This window comes from Gopherus flavomarginatus, chromosome 3 (assembly GCF_025201925.1).
Source record: "Gopherus flavomarginatus isolate rGopFla2 chromosome 3, rGopFla2.mat.asm, whole genome shotgun sequence".
NCBI classification, from domain to species: domain Eukaryota; kingdom Metazoa; phylum Chordata; order Testudines; family Testudinidae; genus Gopherus; species Gopherus flavomarginatus.
The window spans coordinates 162,244,577-162,265,503 of record NC_066619.1 but is presented as its reverse complement, the minus strand read 5'-3'; the positions used below and the strand labels follow the sequence as shown (position 1 = coordinate 162,265,503).

At 44.0% G+C, this 20,927-nt stretch overlaps 1 protein-coding gene across 3 annotated transcripts in view; it reads right to left on the bottom strand.

Annotated features, from left to right (window-relative positions):
* Positions 1 to 20,927, bottom strand: part of HERC3 (HECT and RLD domain containing E3 ubiquitin protein ligase 3) — a 112,886-nt gene that overhangs the window by 24,586 nt on the left and 67,373 nt on the right. For all 3 annotated transcript variants that reach the window (XM_050943993.1, XM_050943990.1, XM_050943992.1), the window contains exons 15-23: positions 20,252 to 20,365; positions 18,621 to 18,644; positions 18,440 to 18,529; positions 16,525 to 16,695; positions 13,565 to 13,708; positions 11,959 to 12,125; positions 10,655 to 10,721; positions 8,670 to 8,752; positions 186 to 369 (exon numbers count right to left, since the gene is read on the bottom strand). In XM_050943993.1, coding sequence (XP_050799950.1) covers positions 186 to 369; positions 8,670 to 8,752; positions 10,655 to 10,721; positions 11,959 to 12,125; positions 13,565 to 13,708; positions 16,525 to 16,695; positions 18,440 to 18,529; positions 18,621 to 18,644; positions 20,252 to 20,365 — 1,044 coding nt within the window. The remainder of the gene's footprint in view (positions 1 to 185; positions 370 to 8,669; positions 8,753 to 10,654; positions 10,722 to 11,958; positions 12,126 to 13,564; positions 13,709 to 16,524; positions 16,696 to 18,439; positions 18,530 to 18,620; positions 18,645 to 20,251; positions 20,366 to 20,927) is intronic.

Sequence of the window (20,927 nt, the reverse complement as noted above, 5' to 3'; positions counted from 1 at the left end):
TTACCCTCTGTTTACAGATGTGGAACTAAGACAGTGAGAGACAAGCCCAAGGTCGCACACAAAGTCTGTGTCAGATTGAGGAACCAGTCTCCTGAGTCCCAGCCTAGCGCCCTAACCACTGGACCATCCTTACTGGTTTCTGTTCCCATCAAGACAAACAGAAGAGATGCCCCACGGCAGCTTACCTCTTCCAGTTCCTCCCAGTTGTAGTTGCTGTTCCCTACTATCATGGCCCTCAACTCTGAGGGCTGGAAGAGTTCCAGGACCTTCCCACCACACACCTTCAGGAAGCCAGTGGAGAAAGCGATATACCACTCATGGACTGAGAGATTGAAGATGTAATTCAAGTAGGCCTCAACAAATTCCTGCCTGGTGTATTGAGAGAAGGGGAGGGGAGAAAGAAAAGATTGTTATTCACATTGTTGGGTTTTATTAAAACTGTCAGGAAGTGACGGTTCACGCAGTGGGCTGGAAGCTATAGGGACACACACGCTCAGCCTGGTTTAAAAAGGGGACTCCTGTGTATTATGAACAAAATGGACACGCTGTTCAGGAGGCTGGAGTGAAATTCTTCCAGTCCACCCCATGTCTCAAGGCCTACCCGGTAATGGCACACATGAGTGTAAAGAATCAAAGAGCAAGTGGCACCGGGGGCCTGTTTGACCCAATGGCAGTGGAGAGCTCTTCAGATAGCACATGCTGCGCATTATGAATACAGACCCACTCAAGGGCAGATCATCCAGATGCCCAGAGCATCAAGGGCTAGGAGTCAGCTGAGCCTTTGCGAGCTGCTGAGGTGTGGAGTCCTTTTCCTGGCCGTGCACATTACAGCTGATGTTCCACTAAAGCGGAAGTCAGCATTAGGCCTCCATAGGACACACCAGCCCCTCAGCACAGCTCTCCCAGCCCTATGTTTAAGACGTGCATGAAATAACTTACAGCTCCTTTCAGCCATCCATTAAAGTGACTAGGGAACAGGGGTGGGAGGGGGGAAATCACTCAGCACAGCATTTCCTGCTTTCTCTACACTGACCTGCTGCTTCCTGATGCCCTGAGTTGATGCTATCCTCAGGACTGGGAGTCAAACCAAAGGGACAGAGACCATGGCCAAGATTTTCAAAAAGAAGAGCCTAAGAAGTCTATATTTAGGCACTTGTTGGACAGAGCTCACTGGAAACTGCTGGGTGCTCAGCACTTCAGAAGAGCCTAAACTTGAGGGCCTATTTTAGAAAGTCTTGGTCTAAACCTACAATAACTTCCCTCTCTTTCCCATTAACACAGGTGCTGTGTGTGCTGAGGGCTGTGAAGGAAAAAGATACAAGGACATTCTAGAATCAGATACCTCCCAGTAACAGCTAACCTGAGTAACAGACAGAAAGCAGCAAAAGGCAAAGGACCTGATTCTTAGTTACACTAAGATCTCATTATACCACTCTGGCAGTGTAAAGGAGCTCGGAAAGCACTGGAAATTACTCCCTGATAATATCCTTGGCACAAGGGCTTCCGTGGTCAATGCAGAACTGGTGTGATAGCTGTATGCCAGCCCTGCTTCCATCCCTAATGTATGGGGTATGCTGAGGGCAGGCTGGAGGAAGAAGTAGGTGAGTCGAGGGCAGGAGGGTGTTGTGGATCAAGAGCCCCATGCTACAGCTATTTCTGACTTTTTAAGAATTCACAGGGGGCCCTGAGAAGCAGAATTGAAATTTAAGTCAGCCCTGACATTGCTCTAATTTACACAGAGGGCCAGGCAGGATGAAAGAAGTGACTCAGTTGAAGTGTTTATTCCTACAAATGCATGTGAGACTTTCTTCATTTAAAAGATGCAAATATGGTTAAGTGAACTCATGCAATATTGGAGACTGCCAGTAGAGGGTACCATGGTTTCTACATAAGGATTAAGTTAAGAGAAGGCTCATCTAGGAAAGATTAGAACTGGGGTCGGCAACCTTCAGCACATGGCCCGTCAAGGTAATCCACTGGCGGGCCGTGAGACATTTTGTTTATGTTGACCGTCCGCAGGCACAGACCCCCACAGCTCCCAGTGGCTGCAGTTCGCCATTCCCGGCCAATGGGACCTGTGGGAAGCAGCAGCCAGTACGTCCCTGTGGCCCGCACCACTTCCTACAGCTCCCATTGGTCAGGAGCAGTGAACCGCGGCCACTGGGAGGTGTGTGGGGACCTGCTTGGAGACGGTCAACGTAAATAAAATGTCTCGCTGATGGGCCACATGCCGAAGGTTGCCAATCCCTTGATTAGAATAAAATATCAGGGTATTTCTACACACAGTTTTTGCTCCAGCTTACTAAATTGGTAAACAACCCAATGCAGTCATCCTCTTCTTGCAGATGGCAGTTGAAAAGCAATTGGCTGGGAGTATAGTTGAATCTTGAGATTCAAAAGCCACTCTAATGCTTTCATGGATAGCTGGGTGGGTCCCCCATTGCACATGTGAAAGGGATAGTTGTCCATGGTGGAACATAATTTGTTGATTCTTTGATTTTCCATTCGTGGAGGAGATAGTCACACCTTCCATGCATTGTCCGAATGCAGCTGAGTGCAGCCCGCTGCCGATGGAGTTAAAGTGGCACGGCCCTACTGTGGATACAGTTATACTGGTGTAAATGTGCTTATAAGGGTACAGCCTGTTATAAGCACCTTGATAGGGTATAATTGGGTCCACACAACAAAGGGGTTATACCAATTTGAGTAAAATGGTTTTCTTAGCATTCAATTGGTGCAAAAAACTACGCAGACCAGCCCTGAGAGAGCTTGGCAAGAAGTAGCCCGTTTCTCCTGGCCTACAAGAACTACACTGTTTTGCTTTGGGGGTGGTCAAGAACAATATTGGAATAAAACACAATGTCCTGTAGCCTTTGGCACCAAAAGCCAGAATCTTAAGCCAGGCATCATAACGACTCCTCCACCTCTTGCTAAGGGTACATTTATTCTCCACCCTCCTCCCTCTCCGCATTACACTTTGACCAGAATACTACACAAATGGCTAATTTCACACAAACATTATTCATGCAAAGACCCAGCAATATTTCCCTTTAAAGCTGTTTTCAGTATATTATTAGCCCGACAGTAACATGGCAAACTAAGAGATCTCCTCAAGCTGGTCTGTGGGCTGCTCTTTGAGATGTGGATGGACGTGACTTCCCCAAACTCTTCCAGCAGTTGTTTCTGCGTGACATTTGGTAACAGTTCACACTATTCTTCATTTGCTAAGCAAGTCAGGAAATGGAGCAGAGTTCAATAGACAGAAAGCAGAACACAATCAAAAAACGAAACAGTGACGTCCCAAAGAGTGGGAGAAAGAGATTCTTATATATGCTCTTGAGTAGCATGTGCAAGGGAAAAGTGAGAAATTACGAAAGGAAACAACAGACAGAGACATGAAAACCTGAAATAAGGAGACAGGGAGGGATATTTTGTTATCCAGTGTGCGTCTTTTATTGCTGTTTTCTTGACACTTGACTGAGCCCTTGGAGAAATTCCCACTGACAATGTCAAGACACTAAACACTGATCTGTTGCCCAACATCCCTTTTCGGCCCTTGTGGCTTCAAAAGAAGTTGCTTACATGAACATTATCTGGAACGTTGTCATTTTGATGTAAAATCCTACGTGGCAACTCTGAGAAGGGAACGCTGCAGATGCTTCACAGTTTACTTTTCCTTAAAATTATACACCTATCCAGTATACCAATAGGAAAGCAGTATTGAAGTATGAAATACCTACGGGTGTGCATTCAGCAGGTTATTGGGATAGGGAAATGCAGTAAATCTGTCTCACTGCCTCCAAAGCACAGAGGAATGGAGGGGAAAATCATCAAGCAATGAAACCCTGAACAGTCACTAGTTAACCAAATCCCATTTCATCTGCATTCCGAGGGGCATACTGGTGTGGCATTTGGAACAATAATGGGCAAGAAGTGTTATTTACCCCGGGAGGGTGGAAACAAGTGGATCTAAATGAATTTTCAACAACGAGGGACAGTCCAAAGGGCAAACTAACCAGGGGTGATGACAGGTGACTATGGGTGGCCAGCTATGCTTTGTCTAGACTAGAATTTAGATGCTAGCTCAGGTTTGCTAGCACAATCTGTACCTTCAGAATTTAGTCAAGAGAAAATAGTTCTACTTCTGCATTTGCTAAACTGACTGAGCTAAAGTCTAGCCTAGGCTCCTCCTTCTCTAGAGTTTTTCAACCTTCAGTTCATTAACACATTTGCAAAGACTAAACTGGACACTCCCCAAATGTTTGTTCCAGGCTACAAACATTTGTGCTTTACCCTAGGCTAAGCTAACATATACACTTCTTTCCCCAGGGCAGATGTGTCTTAAGGTTTTGTCTTCACTGCAGAAAGGTGCATTATTTACAACCCAGTGGAGAAAATGCATGGATTTTTTTTTTTTTTTTTACTTCAGTGAAATGGAGCTAGGTATACCCTACAGCACAACCACCCAGGGTTGACCTCAGTTAGTTACTTGGAGATAAACACTACTGCACCTGGTCTCCATTAGGATTTTACAGCGGCAAAGTCATCTTGAGATAAAAAACACACTTTTGCTGTAGTGATGACATACCCTAAGATGTTTGTTATAGTGTTTACTAAAAGTCAGCCTACAGACAACTCTTTCAATACACATTCTGCAGATTCTGCTTCCCAACTCTTTGAGAAACAATCAGAACTCTTTTCTATGTAATCAGATTAGAAGAAAAGGACTTTGTCACGTTTGCAAACTTCCTGAAGATTGCCAATGCCAATCCCAAGACATGCTACTTAAGAGAAGAAAACAGTTTAATAGCTGAAAAAAAGAAAAAAGGTAGGTGTGTTGTTTCCAATCCAAGGAGGTGGTTCAAGTTGAAAGAAGTTAATTACTATTTGTGTTAGGTAGCACCTACGGCCCCTGAACAACACTCCACTGTATCAGATATGCATAAAAATAGATGGCTTCTACTTCAAACAGTTAACAGTAAGTCTGCTGGTCTTAACCTCATTCAGTAAATTGACTGTCATGTACAGTATCTGTCCTGCAAAATCTCAAATTAGTTTTCAAGGGTGAAAATCACCAGTTGTGGAGTGACTACTCAGTGCCCTATACACTATATAAGTAGCTCATCATCATCATCTAGCTCCAAAACCATAACCAAGACCTGATGTTATTTTATCTCAAATAGCACCTCAGGGGTGCAAGATGTTGACAGAGCGCACTGCCTTAGACAGTATTCACGTGTTTGCATAGGCTCTCTGCATTCATATTTGGGGTCCTTCCTCAGCTTCCACTTGGGGTACGTCTTCACTACCCGCCGTATCGGCGTGTAGCAATCGATTGCTCGGGGATCGATATATCGCGTCTCATCTAGACGCGATATATCGATCCCCGAACAAGCTTATATCGATTCCGTAACTCCACCAACCCGAACGGAGTTGCGGAATTGACAAGGGGAGCCGCGGACATCGATCCCGCACTGTGAGGACAGTGAGTAATTCGATCTTAGATACTTCGACTTCAGCTACGTTATTCACGTAGCTGAAGTTGCGTATCTAAGATCGATTTTCCCCCGTAGTGTAGACCAGCCCTGGGTCATACTGTTACCAGTCTTTGCCACTCCAGCTCTTACTCATTTTAGAGCATACCAGAGTTCTCCTTCTACGTCAGTGTGTGACGGCAGTTGTTCTGAAGGAGCCAGGTTTTCCAGGATCATTAGCCTCTCTCACCATTTTGTAATTCTGTAGCCTTCCACTGTAGTATTTTGTGGTGAGGAATTTTCAGAGGCACAGCTCTTTCTGGGCATCAGCCTCTTTGAGTGGTGGATTGTGTCCATACAATGAGTGTCTTGGATCATGCATCTGTTTTTGTCTCTCTTGTCTGCCTACTGAAAGCACTGAGCTCACTGATGGTGGTGCAATCACCGCAAGTCAGTTTCAAAGTCCTTGTGATGATCCCAGAGGATTGCCTCAGATCAGTATCAATTTTGTGTGCATGGCTAAAGTGTGACCAGAATGGTGTACAGAACTGCTCAAGCGAGTAACACAAGGCAACACTGGTTGCTCAGAGTGTTTTGGGACCAACTCGCTATTTTGTATTCACAATTTTTTTGAAGTACACAGTTCCTGGAGGTCACTTTCCTTTTTCAGCTTCTGAATGTGATCTTTGTATGTCAACATTCAGTCTAATGTGACCCCCAAGGTACAATGGATATTTATAATGCTCAAAGATTGTACCATCCCCGATATCTGGATTTTTCTCTTGGTCTGATGGGGTTTCAGATGGAAGGCACACACTTGTATCTTGGTAAAACTAACATTCAGGGACCTCGCACAATAGTATTCTTGACATATGCCCAGGGAGTCAGTTAAAATGTGCCTGATGTCCTCAAATCTCTCCGATTGGGAGGCAATGCAAAGATCATCCACATAAATAAATCTTTACGCACTAGGGAATTCTGGTTGGTAACTTGTGTAGACATTAAACAGCAAGGGTGCTAAAACTGAACTTTGGGGCAACACATTCTGCTGAGTTTGCCATTTACTTTTCTAATTATCCATCTCAACAGAGAAACATCAAATCTTGAGCAGAGAGGAGATGACCTGGACCACCTTATTATTGGTCTAAATTCTTGCCAATTTCAGAAGAAGTGAACAATGGTTTACAGTGTCAGCTGACAGACTTATAAAAACACTACCCCTGTAATTTTGCAGGCTTCAAAGCCATCTTCGATTTATTAAGTTAGGCTTACAACTTGGTCACAGTGTAAACATCCTGGGCAGAAATCAGCTTGGTTATCAACTAAACTATTCTAGTTATATTCATCAGCTTATATAGCTTGTAGGTTGAGCAAAATAAGGATACTGGTAATACAGTAAGGATACGGTAAACTGTGCATAGTTAACATCTTTACGTGGTCTGAGTAGTGCAACCACTTTGATATGGCTCCACAGCTTGGGTGTCTGCACTGTCTCCATACAAGAGAGTTAAAGAAATCAGGTAGATACTTCTGTGCTCTTGTGCCCTAGGTGTAGTAATAGTTCATTAGATGCACCATCACATCCAGCTGCCTTTACACATTTCAGAGTTTTCATAGCTATCATGAGCTCCTCAGTATTGAGCTGCTCACTGTGGACTTTGCTTTCTGTGAGGAGTGAGTGAGGCTCCCACTTGATTTGTTTTGTTTCACGCTGTGTTTTGTGGGCTTGGTTCCCATTTAGGATGAGTTGGTGTGTCACTTGGTTGGGACAGACTGTGGCAATGTGCTTTGGTTGTTGTCCATCTGGGTTCACCTTGTGAAGGGTGGTTCATGCTTTTTTGCTATTGTGCCACAGGTTTGTTGTTTCAACCATCTACCTCCAGCAGTTGCGCCACTCCTTTCTCATCTCTCTCACAAGCCTTTCCCCAAGCCCAATGGTTTCTTCATCGAGTCGTCAATTCTGAATATCTTTTATATTGTTGGTGGGTTTCTTCTGAAAGACCATACATATAATGTCCAAATCCCCTCGGGATGTTCTTTGGGCAATCTTCCACACCAGCAAGACAAATTCTTCAGAGTTCTTGTGTGTCAGAGTACTAATACAGATGGATTCATCCAATTCAAGGGTAAAGTCTTCCCAGTCAGCCTTTCTGAGGTTGGATCTCGGCAGGTACTTTGTTTTCCTGGGTTGTACAGCAGCCTCTATTGTGACTTGCACTGGCCTATGCCACAATCTTGGGATTGCTGCCATGACCTCCCTTCTGAAGTTACCTGCATTTTCAGAAGTGGCAAGAGCTAGAAATATCCTCTTGTTCCATCATGCACTTTGGAAGGAGGATTAGTCCTGGGAGGTCATACAGCAGAGTCAGGTTGTTTGTTGCTGCCCAGTTACCAACTTCTTCCCCATGGTCGTCATTGCTGGAGTGTCCCCAGATGGTCCAGTGACTGTTGAAGTCACCTATGAAAAGGCATGTTTTTTCTGTCAAGTGGAAGTTCACGTGTAACAGAAACTACTGCTATTTCGTCAAGTTCAGCCATGACATTATGGTCTTTCACAAGTGTTTTTCATCAGGCTTTTATCACATGCAAGTATTGTACTGCCATAAATGTTGCATTCAGCATTCGTACCTATATGCATGCCAGGGATGTTTGGGACTATTCTCTCTCTCTCTCGCAGGCATACGATGTCTGCTTCTGTACCAGGCAGAATGGCAGCCTTCTCTGCAGAGAATCCCTCCACCCAGGAACGGACGATTTTGAGTGTCATCTTTGGCTCAGGCCCTAGGAAGGGCCGTTTATATGGATGTCTATGTCTTCTGTTCCAGTCTTGAGGCGTGTTTTCGGATTTGGTCTCCCCCATAATCAGTTGCAAAGGGAGATTAGCAGCTGCATTAATGGCTCAAGTGATGGATAGGGCCTTATAGGGAGAGTGCAGGTGAGGTGGGGTGAGGGGCGTGCACCAGGCCTTAACAATGGGTGGTAGGACGTTAAGCTCTTATAAAAATCTGGGCACTTATTTAAGTGCCGAAATGGGACCCACTGGATCCTGACATCTTTTCAAAGTCTGGTCCGACATTTCCCCTGTGTTAAACTATCTATCCCATCTCAGTTCATTATCACCCAGGTGCCCACTGACGTAGGGCATCACCAAAAAAGCATTTCAGTTGCCATGGCTTCTCAATTATAGTAACTCACCTGTTGTCCTTCTGCACAGTAATTTTGTCTCCTTCTGGTATTAGCTTCTTCTGCTCTGTCACGCCATAGCTTTCTCTGCATATCTATGTTAAAAAAAAATAGATTGTTTTTCCATTGTGTGTGTCACCTTACAAGCTTGCAGAATGGGTGCAGGATTCTTTTACTCGCTCCAGGTAAACTGCGTAGCTACTGACACAAAGGGCGAGTAAGGAGGCTGGAAAAACAGATACAACGAGTTAGAGAGAATAAAAAAAAAAACACAGACACCCTTCTATACTTGCATCATTTTTCATACTCAACATTTGCCCTTAGATCATGATTTGCAATCAAGGCCAAATGCAAACCTGGAAGAGAACCAATTGCACGTTGAAAAACAAGAGATTGATAACCGCTAAAAATTACATTTAACCAATGCCATGTGTATTGGCACCAACGAAGTCCCCTTTGAATAATGGCAATGCAGGATGCTCCATTAATAGATTACCAGACTATTTGATAAGTCAGATGTGCTACTTTTGTCTGTGTTTGTAACAGAGCTAGAATGCCAGCAGTATATAGGCACTCCATTCATATTTCTATTATTTTACAGTGTCTCATGGATAAAATATTATGGGTCAGATTTTTAGCCAGCCAGCACAAATGAGCCACAAAACAGATCTCCTTCAGACCATTTGGGGAAAATGATGAATCCATTTCAAGGCATCAACACAGCAGTAAAGATGTCCTTTTGCCTGAAACCAGGCACAAAAGTGCTTGGGGGAAGTTATATAAGGTTATTTTAACTGTTCATTTTATAGGAGGATGTGATCAGTGCTATCACCTCCTGACCTCACCCTGAACGGTAGCACAGACCTGTGTGTGGCTGTATTAGACCCAGAATTGGTTCGCTCTAAAGCCAAGATTTATAAGACAGCTTTGTTTTAAAGGCCCTCCCTTATCAAACAAGATGAAGTATAGCCTTCTCAGAGCACACTGAGGTGGGAAGGATTTCTTCACAATACTCAACCCAATACCTGGCCATATTAGCTCATATCAGAGCCCCTTGGGAAAGGAGCTTTCGTGTCTTCTCGCTAGTAACAGGTGCGCTCAGATGTTGGACTAATGCATCCATCTCCACCCCAAACACTACTCTGTATAAAACAGGAAGGTGATAAGCACCTACTTGTAAAGTTAGGGCCTACCCAGAACATCCTGTTCCAGGTGAGACCATTTCAGCTTGAGGCCTGCCAGTGTATCGTAACTTTGAAATAAGCGAGGTGCCTCTGGGCGCATGTCTTCAGACTGAGTGACCAGGCAGAGAAACCAGAGAGACTCTCATGGATTTCCACCCCACTGCAGAGGTTATCGATTGCATTTACTGGCTGGGAGAAAATCTTTTGGAGTCTCACTATTTCAGTCTGCCAAAGCCAATGTCCTAGTGCAGCATTTGGTCTCAAAGAAGGTCTGACACAATAGTAAAATATTATTCACTGTAAATGTTTGAAGTCGCAAAAGGAGTCTGCACTGTTTACCAATAACAGAATGATAGAAGTGTGCAGGAGGTCAGACTAGATGATCATTATGGTCCCTTCTGACCTTAAAGTCTATGGGAAGGGGGAAAAAAAAGATGGGTATGGGGAAACATTTTCAAAAGCAACCAAGTGACTTTGGAGTCAAAGTCCCATTTTCAAAAGGGACTTTGGAGCCTACACCTCACTGAAAGTGACTGAGACACAGGTTCCTAAGTGCCTAGGTCATTTCTGAAAATGGAAGTTGGGCACTTTTGAAAACTGCACCCCCTTAATCCACTTAGCAGCGCAGTCTTCTTGACCATATACACAAGAACAGTAGAATACCCGCAAGGAAGTTTAACATTTCTGCAATATACAGCATGTATTTTATGGGCATGTTTGGGTCTAACCCACAGCACCCGTGCATGTCTATGGACTCTGCAGGCACCCACACAACAAATCACATCACTGAGAAATGGTATGAATTTGCCTTACTGTGAAGTTCAGGCAGAAGGTTTCTTCTACATCATCCCCAGGATAATCTAAAAGCTGCTGAAGACTCCTATGAGACAGGCAGGGGAGAGAGGAGAAGGAGACAAATCAGACATCCAAGAGGCAATACTGTCTGTGCTTTATGTTTAAAGGAAAAACCCCAGCAGTGAAAGTAAATAATGTAAGTCAGAGTAACAGGACAAGATAGAGAGAAATTCTGGGTTGCGTAAAGGAGCACAATGACCTGCATTCCCATATACACGCATGCTTTGTTATACATAGAATAAATGCCGCACTACAAATTCTCAATCTAGTCTGTGTCTGACAAGAACAAGGATCCTGTTTAGCGGCCCAGTACTTGGAAAAAGCATTCGATTTCTAGCTCTGAAGGATCACAAGATAGGCGTGATGGCTGCAGAAGGGCGGGGCACGTCCACAGCCCCCTTTTTTAAGAGTCCCATTGATGTCTCCCAAAACGTGGCTGCAGGACTCCTGTATCTTCCTGACCCCTCGCTTTGCCCCATCAATTCTTTTTTTAAACACTGTTCAACTCTGAGCTAAAAAAAATAAAAATAAAAAATCACATAGCAATCGATGTCAAATGATAATCAGACCAAGAATCTCATGTGACCTGAACTTTGCAACCTGTCAGAGCTTGGAAAAAACAATGCTTGGGGAGTAACTCTTCAGTTTCCTTGTGTTCAGAAGCCATTTTTCCAGAACATTTAACTGCCTTTCTAGCCGGTTATCGTCACGGTTGCTCACAGTGGCTCCGACAGAAATCAGGCCAAGCAATGAACAGATGACAGAGCTTGTACGGAGGAGAATTTACAGTCTTAACTGATCAGTCAGACCAAGGTTGGAAAGGGGAAACAGAGGCAGAGAGAGACGATGTCACTTGTCCAAGGTCACCAAGCAGGTCATCAGCAGAGCGGAGACTAGGACCCAGATCTCTTGAACCCCCACCTACAGCCCACTACATGCCTACATGGCCACTCAAAGCTCAAAAAGACAAGTAGCCCTCCCCCATGACTCTACTCCATTCTGGTCCAGATTCAGTCAGCCACTTATGCATGTGAGAGGGAACATTGATTTCAATGGGACCTCTCGGGTGCTTAGAATAAACATGTACTTAAGCACTTTGGTGGATCAGGGCCCCTAGAATGAACGACTTGATCAAGTCAGCAGGTCATTTATTTAACTAACATTAACCAGTTTAACATACGTTGTTCTCAGATGAACACCTTGTGGGGACTGGAAGGGGAAGAAGTCAGAGCAGCAGCCTAGATAGTCCTTCAGCATTATACCTTCCTTCTGTAGGAGACAGCTCCTTTAAGTCTTCCAAGCAGGGCTTCACATTCAATAACTTTTTGTACAAGGCCAACGGGAAATGGAGGTCTACCACAGTGAAGTTGTATATAGCAAGTCCACATACTATGCCGATCAAGTGAAACCAGTTGTGCTCTACAAAACACTTCAAACACACAGGGAAGTCACAGTTAGAACAAAATTCATTGTGCAGCTTCATGGAATGCCAATGTATCTTCCTCCTGCAGATATACACATATTGCAGCATCACGATTTGGGCTCATACTTTCAGCCCCCAAGCAGCTCCCATAGAGATGTGGGGCCTGTCCAAAAATGCAGTCACTGCAGTTGGTTACCTCAACGGAAGCTGAGCTCTTTTGAAAATCTGGCCTTCAACTGTGAGAGCCTCAGAGCCGAGACTGTGCTCCCAGACTGTTTGGACAACACCTCCCACCCAGTAAATGGTACCATAAATCATTATTAATAATTTTATTGTTAATGAACTGGCCCTAGATATTCAAGAGGACAGATGTAAAAATATCACTTGTAGGCTCCAATCCTGCGAGCAGAACCACCAGTCCACACAGAGCTCACGGCAGGACTGGAGCCTCAGCCGAATCACCACCTTAGATTGTTACAGCCGAATTACTTTTAATCTATTATGCCTTTTGCACATCCCTCAAGCTGGATCCTAATAAAAGCAGAGCCAGGTTCCCAGGCCACAGTGTTTCCATTCCAAATACTGCAGGACAATGTTTCAATCCAAACAACAAAGCCTCTTTTCATTTAAAAGTCATGCATAACTGCACTACTGTTCAGGAGCACACAAGTAGCTATTGCTGGATTTCACGTCCGTCTTCACTGCTGTTTGGTTTGAGATTTGTGCATCAGTGAAAATAGTGTTGCACATATTTTTTAAACTTTGCAAGCATTTGAATGAGTCGTTCTCATTGTGTATACTACAATTATTCTTACCACCATCTGATTTGCTATTTTCACAATGTTAATGCTAACAATTGCAGTGTAATATTATTTGTGGGTTACAAAAATGTAACGTGCTGTCTTCTCGCTTGTAAAATTTCAAGTTTAAAAATAATCAGATTATTTTAAAAAGGCACCACACATACCAGAACAACTACCCAACAATGCAATTTTCAATTTTGCAGTCAAGAAGAGAGAGTGAACAGTCTCTTGTATAATATTTGACATTCATTCCACACCACTCAAAACACTGTTTGCAATGGTAAGCAAGTGAGAGTAACTGTACTATTTTAATGATTAGATCATGGCTCCCTGGCACTGTACATTAAAAAGCTCAATGCATGAATGAGATATTGTAGTGCATTGACTATGATCATATGAAGAGCAGGGGATGCATAGAAATTTAAATTGGATTAGAAGTCTGATTTTGTACATCCCCAGTTTATAGCTGAGATGCCAAACTATCGAATCAAGTAATGAATACACACCATCCAATTGCTCCACACTTATCAATTAGCATCATGGGGAGAAAAACAAGAGGAAGCTGACTTTCTCACATAGCTTTTGTCACTAACTTCAATGTACCACGTGTGTGCAAACAATGCAGACAGATCAGTGACTCACCGTATCTGAAAACCACAGCAGGTTCGATTCTGGGTAGTAGGTGAACATTCCATAGATGGGATTCAGGAGTTCTTTTAGCAACAAGAGAAAGAATTCCTTTGTGACCCCTCCAGCATCAACAGCCTCCTCGCCATCAAAGATCACCTGCCGTGAAAACAGGTAACTGATCAGGATACCGATTGTGATTGTAGATTAGAGGCATCCGATTTAATCACAGGTCATGCAAATTAATAACTGTAGCATTCAAAGCTGACTTCAACAATGGGGGTATGTCTACACTACAGGATTATTCCGATTTTACATAAACCAGTTTTGTAAAACAGATTGTATAAAGTCAAGTGCACGAGGCCACACTAAGCACATTAATTCGGTGGTGTGCATCCATGTACCGAGGCTAGCGTCGATTTCCGAAGTGTTGCACTGTGGGTAGCTATCCCATAGCTATCCCATAGTTCCCACAGTCTCCACCGCCCATTGGAATTCTGGGTTGAGATCCCAATGCAAAAGCAGTGTCGCGGGTGATTCTGAGTAAATGTCATCACTCAATCCTTCCTCCGTGAAAGCAACGGCAGACAATCATTTCGCACCTTTTCCCTGGATTGCCCTGGCAGACGCCATAGCATGGTAACCATGGAGCCCGTTTTGAATTTGTCATTATCACCATATGTGTACTGGATGCTGCTGACAGACGTGGTACTGCAGTGCTACACAGCAGCATTCATTTGCCTTTGCAAGGTAGTAGACAGTTACTATCCCTATTGCACGTCTGCCATGCCCTTGTAAATTGGCGATGAGATGACGGGTATCAGTCGTTTTGTACCGTCTGCTGCTGTCATGGGTGCTCCTGGCTGGCCTTGCTGAGGTCGGCCGGGGGTGCATGGACAAAAATGGGAATGACTCCCCGGATCATTCCCTTCTTATGTTTTGTCTAAAAATAGAGTCAGTCCTGCCTACAATATGGGGCAAGTGTACTAGAGAACCAGAGAGCACAGGCACTCCGTGTCAGAGCCCCAGAGATCTCGCAGAAATGATGAGCTGCATGCCATTCTAGGGGGTGCCCCTGCAACAACCCCACCTGTTGCTTCCCTCCTCCCCTAACCCTCCTGGGCTACCGTGGCAGTGTCCCCACATTTGTGTGATGAAGTAATAAAGAATGCAGGAATAAGAAACACTGACTTTTTAGTGAGATAAAATGAGGAGGAGGCAGCCTCCAGCTGCTATGATAGTCCAGGCAGTACAGAATCTTTTCTTTAGACATGAAAGCGGGGGCTGATAGAGCTCAGCCTCCAATTGCTATGATGAGGATGGTTACCAGCCTTTCTGTACCATCTGCTGGGAATGACCGGGAGTCATTCCCATTTTTATCCAGGCGCCCCCGGCCGACCTCACCTGAGGCCAGCCAGGAGCACGCACGGGCTGATGATGACGATGGCAGACGGTACAATATGACTGCTAACCATCAGGAAGGGGATGCTGGTGTTCAGCACTGCAGCACCCCGTCTACTAGCAGCTTGCAGTAGACATAGGATGACACTGAAAAAAGGCGAGAAACATTTTTTTTTCCCTTTTCTTTCAGGGGGGAGGGGGAAAGGGTGTAAATTGACAACATATACCCTGAAACACCCAGGAAAATGTTTTTGACCCTTCAGGCATTGGGAGCTCAGCCATGAATGCAAATGCTTTTCGGTGATTGCGGGGACTGTGGGATAGCTGGAGCCCTCAGTACTCTCTCCCTCCCTCCATGAGCGTCCATTTGATTCTTTGGCTTTCCATTACGCTTGTCACACAGCACTGTGCTGTGGCCTCTGTCTATCACAGTCTGGAGATTTTTTCAATGCTTTGTCATTTCTGCATCGCCACCTGTGCTGATCAGCGCTCCACGCTGGGCAAACAGGAAATGAAATTCAAAAGTTCGTGGGGCTTTTCGTGTTTACCTGGCCACTGTATCCAAGTTCAGATGGCTTTCCAGAGCGGTCACAGTGGAGCACTGTGAGATACTGCCCGGAGGCCAATACCGTCGATTTGCGGCCACACTAACCCTAATCTGACATGGCAATACTGATTCCAGCGCTACTACTCTCATCAGGGAGGAGTACAGAAACTGGTTTAAAGAACCCTTTATATCGATATAAAGGGCCTCGTTGTGTGGATGAGGGCAGGGTTAAATCGGTTTAACACTGCTAAATTCGATTTAAACGCGTACTGTAGACCAGGCCTGGGACTGTTTCGGCGCTGGAGGAAAAGGGGGAAGTGAAGGATTAAGAAGACTTTTTTTTTTTTTAAAGGATGATTCAACATTTCACGCGAGAAGGAAAAGTCATAAATAATAAGCTGCTCTTCAGGTAATAGCACAGCTCCCCCTCTTTCCTGTCTGTTCCCCTTCCTGCCCCCAGTAAGAGGGCAGTTCTCCTGGTCACAAGTGTTAGGGGGACTGATACCAGCAGCTGTTGAATTCTGTGGCATCTTCTCAGACATAAAACACATTCCTTATTAGGTGACCCAGTCTTGTTCTTACTGCAAAATGGCAACAAGAAACTGCTTAACACTGTATAAAAACAAGATACTTGTTCCGGGGTTTGTTTTTGCTTTGGTCTCACATCCCCCTCCCCACCCACCCACCCACACACATACAGTAGCCACATCAAGGGGGCCCTCCACAACGGATGCCAAACCCCTCCCTATGGCTTCCTTTATCTGGTCCTTTTACAATGAGGGAGAAGCCCATAGGTATTGAGCCAACCAGTCCCAATAAAGCCTGCTGATCGGGAAGGAGGCAGACTCATCCCCTCATTGGTTAGATGAAGCCCTGCTACTGGTTATAGCCGGGGTGGAGTCCATATACCTTATTATGAGCCCACTGTGTGGGTGGCAGGGATTGGAGGGAACAATTTTCTAAGAGAATTGAGAAGGAAACAAGGAAAATAAGGCAGATTAGGGAAAAAACTCCTGAAGGATCTTACTTTCAGAGGCTTTTTCAAATCGATGTCTGAATGAATGCTCAGCTCCCTCAAAGCATCACCAACCAAGTTGCTCCTGCGGACGTGAAGAACTAGGAAAGGGCTTCTGGCCAGCAGAGGCTCCAGAGTGAGAAGCATGAAAACATTTTGCAAATTCGCTCCATTGATCGCCACCTATAGAGCAGCACAAAAAAGAGAGAGACTGAAGAAAGCAGGGTACCCTGGCACTATTTATTTCCTGAGTGGAGACAGTCGTACCACCACCCCCTAGTCTGTGACCAATCCTTGGTATTCCTTCCTTCTGCCTCTTGTTCCACCAGCATCAGCCATCTGATTACTGCTGAGGGTGAGACCCAGAGGATTCACTACAAATACTCTCTTCACAGCAGCACAGTGCTCATAAATAAACTGCCTCCCAGGAGGCTGAAGTCCTCAATATACAGGACAGATGCAACATAGGAAACAGCAGTTCAAGCTGGTCCCATGCTACCCAAACAACATGTCTTGGTCATGACTTGGAAGGACTTTCTCAAGGAGTGAGGTGGTAGTTTAGTTTATTTGGATCATTCAGCTATTAGCCTCGGCACCAAGTAGGGTTATCATTTGGCCAGTATTTGACCGGCCTATCCATTTAAAAAAAAATTTTTTTTAATGGATTTGCCAGTTGACATAAAAAAAATTCTAATTTGCTGGGGGTTTTTTTATGTAGGTCTAAAGATTTGCATCATCACCAAAATACTCTGGGATATCTAATGTTAAAAGTTTCTGTGCCCAGCTAAAGACAATGCAATATTCTCACTTCCGCAGTTTAAGCAGCAACAGACCAAAACTGTTGAAAATACAGCAGCTGTCTGCCCACCAACACCTAAAAGCACCGTGTGTGTGTCTGAGAGAGGGTTTGAGTCGCTGTAAGTGGCTGTTGAAGAATGGGTGGGTTGTGGAGTTGCCTTGTCGTTGGGGGTTGAGGTTGCGACAGACTTGTCTTGAGAGTGACAATTTATTTATTTTTTTCCATTTCAAAGATGGTAACCCTACCACTGAGACTAGAGTCACCTCTAGTGACAACTGTGGTGACCGTTTTTCATTGTGTGGGAACCCGTCAGCTAGGAACTAGACTCTTTCTTCACAAAGTCCGCATAACAGGCATCAGATGGTAATGACTTTTGGGCACTAGCAACCTGTGCTACATTTTAACCAGTGACTCATTATTAATGACTCTCTACACCCACCCTCTCCACCTGGTCCTCAATGAATGTCGATGGAAATGACCTCATTGTTCACATACAGCGTTTTTACATTCACAAAGATAACTGAGGAAAGCTAAATAGTACGCGGCTTCACTACCATCTACTGGAAGGGATGTATCAGACCTGACCAACCACAAGCCACTGTCCTCCACTAGAGCTCTGGATACCATTCCCTAGAGTGCACAAGTGTGGTTTAGTTGAGGACCATGACGTTGACTCGTGGCCACAGATTTGATGCAAACTGGTGCTTGATCACGTATACTATGATAGAATCCAGCACTAAGTTTTTGAGAATCACTCACTCAACATCAGGATCTCCAGGCAGAAGCCATATTTGATGCCACCCATTTAGTGGAACAGAATGAAAATATCACATTGTTCAATGTATTGCAAGATGCAAATCACAATTCTGATCATGGTGAACCTTGCCTAGCGAAATAGCTCTATTTACATAAAGGATTATTGCACAATAAGGACTTCAGCAGTGCCTCAGTGGAATCCAGTAGCAAGAGGCCCTTCAGCGAGTTAATCGTCACGAGATGGCACATAACTACACTAATGATGAAATACTGCCTGTATATGAACGATTAGCAAACTACACCTAAGTATGTGAGGGAAGGCAGAAGAGAAGACTAGGGACAGGCAAAGTGAAAGAGAGGAGAGCTGGCTACCTGCATCTGTAGTTCAGCATCGGTCTGTAACATTTTGGTCTTGGCTTGAGCATCGAAGATGAAAGGATAAGAACAGAGTGTCACAGCATCCTAGAAGGAAGAAAGGGACATTTCAGTTGCTGTTTGCAACTTGGACAAGCACTTGTAAAGAGAAGAGTCATCAATTTTTATTTTTTTTTACCTGCATGATAGATGGTCTTACTTTCTGTGGAAAGAGAGAAGAGGAAAAAAAGGTTAATTCTTTTGGTTCGATATTCCATGTCTTGCTTTTTCAGAAGGACAGTTAAGAGGAGATCCAACTCCTCTGAACCTCGTATCTTCTGGGATGAAAATCCCAGCTTCTTCCTCTTGGAGAAAGAGAGACATAGTGAGTTTCACTTCTGAGCAGAGGGCCACGTCAAGGCTTATATGCCAGCAAGGCCCCACTTAAATCCCAAGTGGTCCATAAGCCTTGAGCTAACCCTATGCACAGGGGTGAATTTCACCTCCAAAAAAATCAACAAAATCAACTCATTAACTTCTTATTACTTCATCTCTAGCATTGCTAATGGGACTCAAACAAATAGGTACTGTTTTAAGCCCACAACTGTGACAACATTAAGTTCGGTCAGTTACCAAATGCTACAATTTTCATTTAACACATTTATCCCTTTAACCAGCTTTTCAATCAACTAACTAAGTTTTACTATTAGAGAGCTGCCGTATTGCTCTGATCACATCTCATCACTTTGGCTAAAACAAGCATAGGATAGTACAGTATTACCATACGACTGAAAGGGGGTGTCACAGCTTGTCCGGTACAGTGTAGTCTTTATTGTCCATAAAAGTAGATAAACAACTCTTAGTCACAACCATCTTTTATTATTGTGGCCTCCCTTGATATTTTTGTTCTCTCTCCTTCAAAATTTTGGTCATAGTCATTATTAAGACTAACAATCCCTAGCGTCTATATCACATTCTCGATTCACAGTTTTCAAAGTGGTTTACAAAGGAGGCAAATATCATTACCTTCATTTTTGGAGATGGGGAAACTGAGGAACCAAATGATGAAGGAACTTTCCCAAGATCACCCACCAGGTTACTAGAAGAGCCTGGAATAGAACCTGATTTCCTGAGCCCCAGTTCAGTGCCCTGCTCATTGGCATGACAATGTTTACTTTTAAGGAGCTGCATTATATAGCCAATAATACCTTCCTAAATGATAGAAGTAAAGGGTGAAGAGGTGGGTGAGGTGATATCTTTTATTGGGCCAAATTCTGTTGCTGAGAGAAACAATTTTTTGAGCCACACAGACCTCTTCTCCCAGAACAGAAGAAGAGCTCTGTGTGGCTCGAAAGCTTATTTCTCCCAACACCAGAAGTTGGTCCAATAAAAGCTATCATCTCACCCACCTTGTCTCTTTAATATCTTGGGACCAACACAACTACAACAACACTGCCTGGAAGTTAAGGGTAGAAGTTATATTTTTATTATATATGAGCTGGTTCCTGAGGTTCTGATTCAACTAAGAGGATCAAGTTAAACAGTGATTGAATTAAGCTGAAGGCATAACACCACGTTAGTGAATTTCAGAGATCATTTAGGAGACATTAAATATATATTTGGTAGCTTTATTCTTCTGATGGCATTGTTTTAAGTTATCCTCATCAAGCTAGTAAGTACTTAAATCAAAGACGGCTTACCCACATATGCTCCAGTGTTCAATGTCTTACACCAACGAACAATCATTATTAGTAGGGATACTGAAATTTATAAATAGCACTGAAGAGGTGAAGATGGACAGCAATTTTGTAACTCATTAAAATCCCTTACCATTCCTGCTTGATGCAAGAACCACATAAGATAGTCTTCTTGGATGTCCACCAAGTTGGAAATCTCTGGGATATAAAACGTGTCATATTCCACATGTTTAACTTTCAGATTCACCTGATTAAGAAAACAAAAGGCTTAAAATGTCAGGGTATATGCACTTTTCCCACCTTTAGAAACACACAGGCTCTTTTTCTTTCCTGGGGTCTCCCCACATACTCAGATCTGCCTGCATAAAGCAGCTTGCAGGCTTGGGCTAGCTCGCCTTTATCAATATTCACTGCTTTGCATTACATTCAGCAGTAATGCAAAACACCTACCAGCCTGTGTCCTGTAAGACATTAGCTTAGCAAGCCAGCATAAGGCTTGAGGCCTATACACTTTGCACAGATGAACTTTGCATAGATAAATGGCCCAGCGGAAAACCCCAAGTATTTGGGGAGCTGAAAACAAAGTTTAAGGGGAAGTTCTGACCGCAGGTACACGAGGCAACCACAATAGCGTCCCGGCAGCAAAGCGACGTACATAACAGGTACACGAGATACATCTCAGGCTAGCCTGCTTGCTTGCCTATAGCTCTTTTCTTATCAGTTTCTTATTTTCTTATGGGTTTGACTGTTTTATTATAACAGGAGTATGGATTTCTATTAGAGTTTATTTTGGATGTAACACAAGAGAC